This window comes from Xiphophorus couchianus, chromosome 5 (genome assembly GCF_001444195.1).
Source record: "Xiphophorus couchianus chromosome 5, X_couchianus-1.0, whole genome shotgun sequence".
Classification (NCBI taxonomy): Eukaryota; Metazoa; Chordata; class Actinopteri; order Cyprinodontiformes; family Poeciliidae; genus Xiphophorus; species Xiphophorus couchianus.
Genome location: NC_040232.1, coordinates 5,115,850 through 5,127,655, shown reverse-complemented (window position 1 = coordinate 5,127,655; position 11,806 = coordinate 5,115,850). Strand labels below are relative to the sequence as shown.

Sequence of the window (11,806 nt, the reverse complement as noted above, 5' to 3'; positions counted from 1 at the left end):
TGTATACCTGTGTGTGTGTGAGAGAGAGATCTGCAGAACTCACTGTACCCTGTTGCAAAGCCAGAGCAGTCACAGTGTGTATGCGTTTCTGTCAGCATGATGGAGGAGAAGGGAGTTACTCAGACCTAATGAATCCATCTGCATTCAGGGGGCATTCTTCCTCTCGTACGCAGACGGGAGCAAATGAGCAGCGACCTGGGAGTCTGTCCAGCAGCCTGGCAAGGACGGGCACAGATAACCGAACGCACCCAATAATTTCCCCCTAAAATACACAAAGACAGGCTAAAAGCTGCCTGCTTTTACTTTGTACTGTTCAAGGAATCACTCTTTTTTTTTTTTTCTTGGAGGAGGAGGGGAGCAGGGACTACAGTACAGTCTGTCCTCCAGGAGAGTGGCAGCTGTTGATGTCTTCACCCCCGAGTGACCTGGCACCCTGTGCAACCTCAGTGAAGAATGGATGGAGGACAAGAGGCGTTGGGAAGGGGAGGGCGGTTTGGGAGGTGTGTGTCCCGTCATTAGGGTAATGAGCCCAGTGCTGGGTGATGTTTGGGAGACCTCTAGTGGGGGGAAAATTTCAAGGATTTTACATACAGAATCAGGTGTTGATAAATTGAGTATTCGCGCACAGCTTCATGTCTAATTCAGAAGAAAAAAAAGAGCCTAAACTAGATATTATCAATATCTGCATCAGTCCTGATATTGAAAAAAATTCTGGATCAGCAGATCTATTCGATAAATTCTGTACTCATCCTTTATTATTTATTTTACATTATATTCAGAATTCCTAATTTATACTTTCTGAACTATTTGAAAGAACGTTTGTCAGTTTATTGTTTTTCTCAGTTTCAATTTATTTTACATTGGACTGACTGAACAAATTAAAGTTGTGTTGTTTTTACCCGTTTGACCAGGTTTGTGAAGCTTTTGGTGTATTTAAGTATACTATACTGGTGCAGAGTTCTCTGATAAATACTTTATTGTTGTATAAATACACTTATGTCTGTGTTTAATATGACTTCTCTTCTTTATTCTTTGAACTAAACCAAGAAAAGACGTGTTAAAAAGCTAATCGAATCATTCAGTCTAAAACACACATTTCCCATTTTTATACAGTTTACATTGCCCTGTTTATTCAGGTTAAACTCAAAATTAAGTCTAGAGCTGTAGTGCAGAACCCCATCACTATATTTCTGGGTCCATCTTTTTCTCCAAAAAAGTTATCTAATGATACAAGACTTCAATCTACAGTAAGTGCAACTAAATTTACTTCTCTTAAGTGAAATGAGATGCGACTGCAAATAAAAGAAAATGTAAATACAAAATCTACGTAAATAAACAAAACGGTCAGAAAAAACTAAGAAAACAGATAGCAACGTTAAAATAATACTGTTGAAAATGAAATAACTTGTCATTGTATAATCAAATAAGTTAGTTATTTTTGTTTATGTTTCAGATCTAATATTTCCTACATGAGTTACTTTATGAATCCATTCATTTATTTCGATATTTATTGTCAATTTTGGCAGGATCAGTCTGCCGTAGTCTTTTACAGAGAACCTCACCCCGGTATTTTTGGCCCCAGGCAGAGGAAAAGCCAAATCCCAAGAGTAAAATGCTTGCAAGTAACTTTGACCACTCCCCTTCTTTCCAATAACGGATGAAAAGCTTCATCAATTTCTATTACAAACACTTAAATAATTGATTTAAGATTCACATTTGTCTTTTATGTAACCATTTCAATCAGGTTAAAACATCTGTAAAAGATTTTCACAATAAAACAATGTCCATAGCAGCTCCAACAGGGTCATAATTATTTATATGTGAAGCCTCTTTTTGTTTAGCTTATTGTTTTCTTTGTGCTCAATTTAAAGCTGTAAAGAACCCAATTTATGAAAGTGAATAGAAAAGGGGTGGGAGCAGAAAAGCCTCAAAATCTGGACCTTTTTCCTGAAGACTGAGAATCTTTAATGTTGTAGAGAAAACTGGACCAGCGTTGACTTTAAAACTTTATCAGATTCATTATTTAGTCACTTCTTACTCTTATTGCCATGGAGATGTAACGATACACCTTGCCCACCACCTCTTACGTATGACAAAGTATTAGGGCCACACTAAGAAAAAATAAAATAAAATTACAATAAAGTTATAAAATCACAAGAATAAAGTCGTAAGGGAAAAAAGTCAAAATAACACAAGCTTAAAGTTGTATTATATGAGAATAAAGTTGTAATGTTTCAAAAAGTAATATTTCAAGAATGACATATTAAAGTTGTAATATGACTATTCTCGTAACACTACAACTTTATTCTCGTATTATTTCGAATTTATTCTGAAAATATTCCAATTTAATTCTAGTTGTACGTCTTTATTCTCATACGAGTATTCTCAAAGTACTATGACTTTAATCTTTCAAAGTTATGACTGTTTTCGCACAACTTAATTCTCGTAATTGTATTAATTTATTTTTCTTAGGGTGGCATTCATATGCCATCATACTTAAGAGTAAAAATGAATCAGAATTTGGTTGTGTCTCAGAAAAGTTAAAAACACTTTTTGTGCAAATCAAAGAGTCACAGCAGTTCACTCCGTGCTGCCTTCCTTGACCACAGGGGGCGCAGCGACGATGGCCACGAGGGATTTGTTCAACTCAAACGTTCTGTTGGTCGTCATGTTACGATGACTCTGAGAAAGATTTGAGAAGCAGGTCAGCAGCCAGTCCTGGAGAAATTTCTCCCCTGGTGACCTTCTGCTCCAGGTGGGGCAGAGTCCCTCTGACGGCCGGGTGGTTCTGGAAATGCCAGAGGACGTTCTCCTGGATCAGACTCCACATCCAGACCTTCTGCTGGGCCCGCCGCCGGCCCTGCAGCTCGCCACTGCTCAACATGGCTGCCCTGTATGCCTCCATCTTGGCCCAGACTTCTGGGATGCCCTCAAAGGTGTGGGCGGAGGCTCGGACCACCTGAGGAGGGGATTTGTGAGGGGTAGGACCGGGTCACAGACGTGGATTAAAACCCTCACTCATCTGACAGGTTTGACAAAAAAAAAAAAAAAAAGTCTGAACCTCCTTCCACACATCGCCATGAAGGACTATCCAGACTTATTCAATAATTTTACATGACAAGCACACAAGTCTACATATTTAGTTGTGATTTTATGTGAAAAATACGCAGAGTAGCACATAGTTGCAAAAAAATGTGAGTTACCTGAGTAACTTTTTGAAATGTTCCTTCATTTCAAAGGAACATTTGAAACGAAGGAACATGGTACAGGATATCTTAACTGTACCATACTTTTTACTTTTACTTGAGTAATGTAAAGTATCGCTACACTTACCTGAGACAAATTTCTTGATACTCTACCTGCTACGTACATTTTTCATTTTCTATACATTTCAGAAAGAAACATATCCATCTTCTTTTCGGCAAGTTTTATGCTTTTCTTTATTTTAAAAACTAAAAATTTGAAGTAAATGGAGTTCTTTAAAAATAAAAATAGTTTTCTTTTTTTAAAAGGTGTTGTGACATTTGCAGCTCTAAACGTGTTATTTAGCTGGACTGAAGGCAAATATGGCTTCTAGGATTTTAAAGGTTGCAGACCTCTGCACTACACAATTATGCACAATATTATATTGATCCATCCATCCATCCATCTTCTTCCGCTTATCCGAGGTCGGGTCGCGGGGGTAGCAGCTTCAGAAGGGAGGCCCAGACTTCCCTCTCCCCAGCCACTTCTTCCAGCTCCTCCGGGGGAATCCCGAGGCGTTCCCAGGCCAGCCGAGAGACATAGTCCCTCCAGCGTGTCCTGGGTCTTCCCCGGGGCCTCCTCCCGGTGGGACGTGCCCGGAACACCTCACCAGGGAGGCGTCCAGGAGGCATCCTGACCAGATGCCCAAGCCACCTCAACTGGCTCCTCTCGATGTGAAGGAGCAGCGGCTCTACTCTGAGTCCCTCCCGGATGACTGAGCTTCTCACCCTATCTCTAAGGGAGAGCCCAGCCACCCTACGGAGAAAACCCATTTCGGCCGCTTGTATCCGCGATCTCGTTCTTTCGGTCATGACCCAAAGCTCATGACCATAGATGAGGGTGGGAACGTAGATCGACCGGTAAATCGAGAGCTTCGCTTTTTGGCTCAGCTCTCTCTTCACCACGACGGACCGGTACAGCGCCCGCTTGACAGCAGACGCTGCGCCAATCCGCCTGTCTATCTCCCGCTCCCTTCTTCCCCCATTCGTGAACAAGATCCCGAGATACTTAAACTCCTCCACTTGGGGCAGGACACCCCCCCTGACCCGGAGAAGGCACTCTACCCTTTTCCGGCTCAAGACCATGGCCTCGGATTTGGAGGCACTGATCCCCATCCCGGCCGCTTCACACTCGGCTGCGAACCGATCCAGCGAGAGCTGCAGATCACGATCTGATGAAGCCAAAAGGACCACATCGTCTGCGAAAAGCAGAGATGAGATCCTAAGGCCACCAAATCGGATCCCCTCAACACCTTGGCTGCGCCTAGAAATTCTGTCCATGAAAGTGATGAACAGAATCGGTGACAAAGGGCAGCCCTGGCGGAGTCCAACTCTCACCGGAAACGAGCCCGACTTACTGCCGGCAATGCGGACCAGACTCTGACACCGGTCATACAGGGACCTGACAGCCCGTATCAAAGGGCCCGGTACCCCATACTCCCGGAGAACCCCCCACAGGGCTCCCCGAGGGACACGGTCGAACGCCTTCTCCAAGTCCACAAAACACATGTAGACTGGTTGGGCGAACTCCCATGCACCCTCCAGGACCCTGCTGAGGGTGTAGAGCTGGTCCAGTGTTCCACGACCAGGACGAAAACCACACTGCTCTTCCTGAATCCGAGGTTCGACTATCCGACGGACCCTCCTCTCCAGGACCCCTGAATAGACCTTGCCAGGGAGGCTTAAGAGTGTGACCCCTCTATAATTGGAGCACACCCTCCGGTCCCCCTTTTTGAACAGGGGGACCACCACCCCAGTCTGCCAATCCAGGGGAACTGCCCCGGATGTCCATGCGATATTGCAGAGTCGCGTCAACCAACACAACCCTACAACATCCAGAGCCTTAAGGAACTCCGGGCGGATCTCATCCACCCCCGGGGCCTTGCCACCGAGGAGCTTTTTAACCACCTCGGCGACCTCGCCCCCAGAGATTGGAGAGCCCAACCCAGAGTCCCCAGGCTCCGCTTCCTCAGTGGAAGGCATGTTGGTGGGATTGAGGAGGTCTTCGAAGTACTCTGCCCACCGGCCCACAACGTCCCGAGTAGAGGTCAGCAGCACACCATCCCCACTATAAACAGTGTTGGTGCTGCACCGCTTCCCCCCCCTGAGACGCCGGATGGTGGACCAGAATCGCCTCGAAGCCGTGCGGAAGTCTTTCTCCATGGCCTCTCCAAACTCCTCCCACACCCGAGTTTTTGCCTCAGCAACTGCCCGAGCCGCATGCCGCTTCGCCCGCCGGTACCCATCAGCTGCTTCCGGAGTCCCACAGGCCAAAAAGGCTCGATAGGACTCCTTCTTCAGCCTGACGGCATCCCTCACCGAAGGTGTCCACCAACGGGTTCGAGGGTTGCCGCCGCGACAGGCACCGACAACCTTGCGGCCACAGCTCCGATCGGCCGCCTCGACAATGGAGGCACGGAACACGGTCCACTCAGACTCCATGTCCCCCACCTCCCCCGGGACGTGTTCGAAGTTTTGCCGGAGATGGGAGTTAAAGCTCCGTCTCACAGGGGATTCCGCCAGACGTTCCCAGCAGACCCTCACAATTATTATATTGATCTACCACATAAAAACTTTAGGGTTGTAATGTGACAAAATGTGTAAAGGTTTAAGGATATGAAAACATTTGAGATGTTTGTTGTTTCATGCAAAGCAAGACTGAATGTAGCGAAGTGAGTTAAAAATGAGAGAAGACAGCAGACTCCACTGAAGGGAAAAGGTGTGGAAAAACGCTAAAATTGATGGTGACGGAAGCGACGAAGCTGTTGTTTGAAAATGAAGGATTTTAGTAAGAAAGGAACAAGGTCAAGGCTGAGATGGAGCATGAAAAATACTATTATTACGTCTTCGTTATTGTCAAACCTTTCTTCCGCCCTCCAGTGTCGGCTAACATGCATGCAGCCATCGTCTCCTCACGCAGACTCACCTTGGCGTTCCAGGATTTGGTTTGTCTCCTCAGCAGTTTCAGGGCGCTGGTGTATTCGGTCTGGATCCGTCTGGCTGGCACCACCAGATCTCCATCTGACTTTGTCACCACCACCAAGTCGGCTCTCTCAATAATGCCCCTCTTGATGCCCTGGACAGAAAATCATTTGAAAGTTATTTAAATAAACTCTGACAGATCTGTGCACAGACTGAAAGAATAATGGTTTTCAGGATCGTTTAAGTTGAAATAATTAACTGTTACTCTAACAAAAAGGACTTTTGCAGAATATAGGCATGGAAATTAAGAATAAGTTTTCAATGTTACTCCAAAGTTTTCTGCATAACACTTACATTTTACAATAATTAAAACTTGTATGCCATTTCTGTTAAAAATGTTATCTTTGTAGTTATAATTAGCGCTATCAGAAGCTGCTTTCTAAGAAAAACAATTTGCAGCTTTGTACAAGAAATGTTTTCTTGGCTTTTATTAACTGACAGTAAAGTTATGACACATGATTTCGTCTGAGCTCAAACTCTTTTTGTGGTTTCAAATTATTACCAACACAGCAGGTTTGAAGCAATATAAATTCAATGTTAAGAATATTAGCTTTAAATACAGTACTGGATAAAATAAGTTTTGTGTACATAATGAAAAAGTCAATTTCCTCTCAACATTTCTTCTTCTTAGGGCAAACAGTGATTTAACTTTATATGATCTTACAAAGACTATATTCACTTTTGTTACAGATGAATTTAAATATATTTTATTTAAACAGGATAGTGCATATTAATGAATGTACAGTAATGCCATAAACACAACAGTTAGCATAATGCTAATTTCATTTCCTACAGATTGCTGCATCATAAGTACACAAAGGAGCATTATCTTAGATCCTTCCTCCCAACAATAACTGTTTACAAAGATCTTAGTATTTGCAGTTTTACTCATTTTAAATATTTCCACTGGTATTGCATTTTTTCCATACTATTCACTTTTCATTGCCACTCTACAGTGACACATTGAGTTTTGTTTGATAAGCAGGACTTAAGCCACAATATAACATCATAGAAAGATTTTAATAAGTTTAATCAGAAGAACGTAATGTCTGACAGTGTGAAACGCCTTCTTAAGATCTAAAAATAGCAAATATTTCCCAACAAACACTTAATGTTCTCTACAAAAAAAAAGCATACAGTTGTTTCGGTGAAGTGGTTAGCAATTATACCAAATTGCATTAAAATTATGTAATTAAAAACATGTTTTAACTGTTTTTCTAACATTGTTTCAGTATTAATAAATTCTTCAATCTGATTTTAAGTCTGCATCACGTTTCTAATGAAAAAACTTCTACTATAATCAAAACGAATGTCATCTCACCTTCCTGTCTAACCTCAATCACAACAATATGAATCATAATGAGCTGGCCTAATGAAGCCACTAATTATCCTAATTAATAAACTGATTAGCATATAGTTTTTGTCAGCAAAACAAACCTAGACTTCCGCAAATAAGACATCATCAACTCGTCTGTTTTGACAAAAATGTTAACTCTACAGAAGGAAAAATGCACACGCATTCTAATTTTAACAAGCTTGGTGCGAATGAAAAAGAAAAAAAAAAGAATAAATCCCATTTTTTCCATTATAATTCAACAGTAAGAAAATAAATTATCAAAATCTTCTTTAAGCTGATTGATTAAATGTAAACAACCTTAAATACTTAGTTGTTGCACCTTTTCAGCATTGAAGGTAGGATAAGTCAACATCTCACATCTTGATTTGGAAAAATGTCTCCAAATCTATCAGATTATGATTATAACCTGATACATCAAGCTAAACCACTGCGAAAACTTTACTCTTCTACTGGTGAAGCTATTGCTGTGTTTAGTTGAATGTAGATATGGGCAAACATATTTTTTCTCTAATTATTGTGACATTTAGCAAATAGAAATAACTTGGTTAATTACAACTGACCTAAAACAAGAGACATTCTACGTTTAAGTCACTCACATACCATGAAATTAAAGTCAGAGATGAAATGCAGTGACATAAAATCTGTAAGAACTGTAAAAACAACTTCTGAACCCGTAGCGGTTGCTAGTTGTTAGGAAAACACAAAAACCTTTTTTTAGATAGATAACAGATAAATAATGTTCTGTTGTTTCAGTGTGTTGTTCCTCACCGACCTGGAGTTCATCGCCACCTGCTGGTGGGATCAGAAGCACAAACATGTCAACCATGTCTGCCACTGCAAACTCAGACTGGCCAACACCTGAAACAGCAAAAAATGTTTCAGTCAGTAATGCAAGACCAGAACTTTAACTTTCACTGAAAAAAGCCAAAAGGTCGCACCAAAACGTCATAAAAACTTCTCCTACAGAGAAAATGTTGTATTTCTTTGCATTGTAAACTCAACTTCGAATGTCTTAATAGCAAATAAAGAAGTGGATAAGGAAAAAAGTTCTTCTGAGGAATTGTTTGGGTGAATCATAAATGAATATTTATGAAGTCGAACAAACTTGAGATTCCTCTCAGTGAATAAATTTTACCCTTGATATGCAAATCAGGGGCCTGGTGACCAAACTGTCCGAGTATCACTAAAGATCGAAAAGTGTGTATTAACAGTTACAAATACTTCCTGTGACTGTCAATCCTAGCTTTGTTCTGCAGCACAAGAAGAACCAAAACAACTTTCACCAAATCAGTATAACACAAAACTATTAATTTTTGTTTGCACAATTAAGCCACCCATCTGCTGGAGTATCCTTTTTACCAGGTGTTCTTTAATCTGATAAGAAAACTCTTTTCAGGCTAATAATATGAACCTATAGCCAGCTATATCATATCAGAAATTATGAAAAACATTTCTACAGGTTTTAGTGAGTCAAATTTAATACTTTTTAAGACCATTATCATGGAATTTAAGACCTATATCTGCACAGAAATGTAAGAATTTTGTTCAGGCAAAAATAAATTTGCACTTACCCATGACACTTACAAACAGTCTAGCTAGCTAGTTAGCGGTAGCTTAAATGGTCTCGAGTCACAACACAATGAAGACGTCTGAGTGTCTGACAGAAAAGAACCGCGAAAAATAAAATACATTGAAAATATGCGATTAAATAGTAGTGTGAAGACAAAATCTAAGACCTGGGTTTAAAGGCCAACTTACTTTTTTAATAAATTTTAATTTTAAGGGCTTAATTTTAGATAAATGAATTAAGGGATGTGCGGATACCTGGATTAAATTGAAATAGTGTTCAACATCCGCAATAAATAATCCCCAATTTTAGTAAAAATAAAATACATTAAAAGATGAAAAACAAAATGTTATTGTTTTTTTTAAAATAATAAAATAAATATTTAAATGCAGTAACCTAGCACTCCTTTAGTGAATTTGAACTGGTTGAAGCTAAAACTGTCATTTGAGGTGTTTTGACTAAAACATATTCACAGACTAATGTGTTTTTATTTTAAATGCAAAAAGTAAATATATTTTATACAGTTTTGGCTTAACTATTGTTATGAGTGTGTTATTCATTCAACAAATGGGTATACTTCAGTTAGCAATTAATCGATTTCTACATTAGTTGACGATTATTTCAATAATCGATTAATCATTTCAGCACTAAATGAAATTACAATGACAATTACGCTTCAATTTCTTATGTGGCTTTACTATAGATTGCCTTACCAACAGTCTCCACTAGAACGATGTCATATCCTGCTCCCTCACAAAGAACGATGGCCTCGTTGGTTGTCCGGGTGACGCCGCCGAGCGTCCCTGAAGCCGGCGACGGCCTGATGAAAGCGTCCATGTCTCTAGAAAGCTCAGTCATACGAGTTTTATCCCCTAGCAAAGACCCTGCAACCAGAACTCAGTTAGTTAGAGCTTGAATTTTATTTTGAAGGACCACATTTGAACTCTTATTTGTCACCTCCTGAAGTGCAGGAGGACGGGTCAACAGCCAGCACCGCCACTTTATGTCCCAGTCCAGTTAACATTTTTCCCACCACCTCAATGAATGACGACTTCCCAGCTCCAGGAGGGCCAGATAAACCTAAACCAAAAACAAGTAGAGAATTAATCAACATTATAGTAAAGCTGTGGTATAGATCAGAACATTTTTCAGCCTGATGGAGAAACTGAGTTACATAAAACATGCCTTATTACTGTGAAATCAATACAAATAACAAAGTGCTTCATTTTATTTTAAACATAATGCTTTGGCATTAAAAGAAATTTATTTTTGTATAAAAGGCAGAAATTCTAACATAATGACCCAGGGCAGAAAGATTAATCATGATTAATCAATTATTGAAATAACTGTCAACTAATTCAGTAATCGATTAATCGTTAACTGGAGCATAGAGACTCTTAAAGACCATTACCAATATATTCAGAGCAAAATTTTAGCATTTTTGCATTTAAGATTAAAAAACTTCTTACTCTGTAAATGTGTTGTACACAGAACTCAAGTGTCAATATTTTATTAACCTCATTCAAATTCTGTAAGAAAAAAAATCTCACATTAAGCACCTTTTGCTGTCTAATTAAGCAGAAAGACCAAGCTTTCCAAAAGTTGATATTAAAAGATTTTATCTGCAGATGCACCCTTTTTCCAGCTCACTGAATACTTCACCAACATTTATTTGGTGGATGCTGAATGTTGCCTATAAATGTTTTATTGTTGCCTATCAAAACATTTATAGGCAAATATAAATGTTTTCAAATTGAAATTTACTCCTTTTTTATGTAAGGTACATTGGTGTAATATGATATACACCATCATATTAAACTCTTTGGAATAGGAATAAACTTCCTTCATCTTTGTTGGTGTTAAGGACATTATTTCTTATTTATGTGTTGGCATGGAAAAGCATCATTGCTGCCTCTGTACCACACACCTACTCTAAAGGCCACTGGTTTTCCTCCATTTCTGCTCTCCTGCTCCCTCCTGAAGACCAGCACTTTCTGCAGCAACACCTGAGCCAGCTCCTTCTTCCTGGGATGCTGGGTCTCCACCAGCGTGATGGACTCCGCCAGGGAGGCCCTCTGTCCAGAGATTAGTCCATCATACAGTTTATCCAACAGTCTCTGTTCGGGCCCACTCAGGGCCTGGATGTGCTGGCTGACAGCAGTGCTGCTCACACTCCTGTGGATGTGGCAGCCGGAACCCGGAATAATGCTGCTGTGACCCGGGAGGTAACCTGTTAAGAATCCCCCCTGATGGAGAAGCCTATGACCAGTGAGCGGAGGACGGTAGAAGTGGCGGAGGAGACGAACACCTAACCGTCTCATTGTCTGGAAGAAAATGAGACATGAACCACCACCTGAAAGTCTCACCAAAAAATGGTAAACATCACATTTTCTGGGCGATATTACCAAACACCGCCTAAGTTTCCAAAAACAGTTGTTTTATGTTCATTAACGGCTGCGTATGAACCTCACATTTAACTAACGGTTAAAGCTCAATGCTAGCATGTGCGTTGATAAGTTAACATAAACTGTGATAGTGTTTTTTTTTCTCAGATGAAATATCAATAAACACCAAAGACCGAACTTACTGTGACCTCGCACCAGCCGCTCAGAGGTGCAACACTTTACATGTCAGTCCCGTTTAATTCATTCTTTTCCG

The 11,806-nt window shown here is 40.5% G+C and overlaps 1 protein-coding gene across 2 annotated transcripts; it reads right to left on the bottom strand.

Annotated features, from left to right (window-relative positions):
- Nucleotides 1-255: 255 nt before the first annotated feature.
- mmaa (metabolism of cobalamin associated A) lies at nucleotides 256-11,806 on the bottom strand. Of its 2 annotated transcripts, XM_028019091.1 has the most exons (7): nucleotides 11,736-11,806; nucleotides 11,076-11,472; nucleotides 10,106-10,228; nucleotides 9,862-10,032; nucleotides 8,354-8,439; nucleotides 6,169-6,318; nucleotides 2,672-2,959 (listed from the first exon to the last, which is right to left on the bottom strand). In XM_028019091.1, exons 2-7 carry the CDS (start codon nucleotides 11,467-11,469, stop codon nucleotides 2,672-2,674), a joined length of 1,212 nt encoding a protein of 403 aa, XP_027874892.1. In that variant the 5' UTR covers nucleotides 11,470-11,472; nucleotides 11,736-11,806. The 2 variants fall into 2 exon arrangements, with proteins under 2 accessions (XP_027874893.1, XP_027874892.1); XM_028019092.1 differs by lacking the exon at nucleotides 11,736-11,806 and having other exon boundaries at nucleotides 256-2,959; nucleotides 11,076-11,469.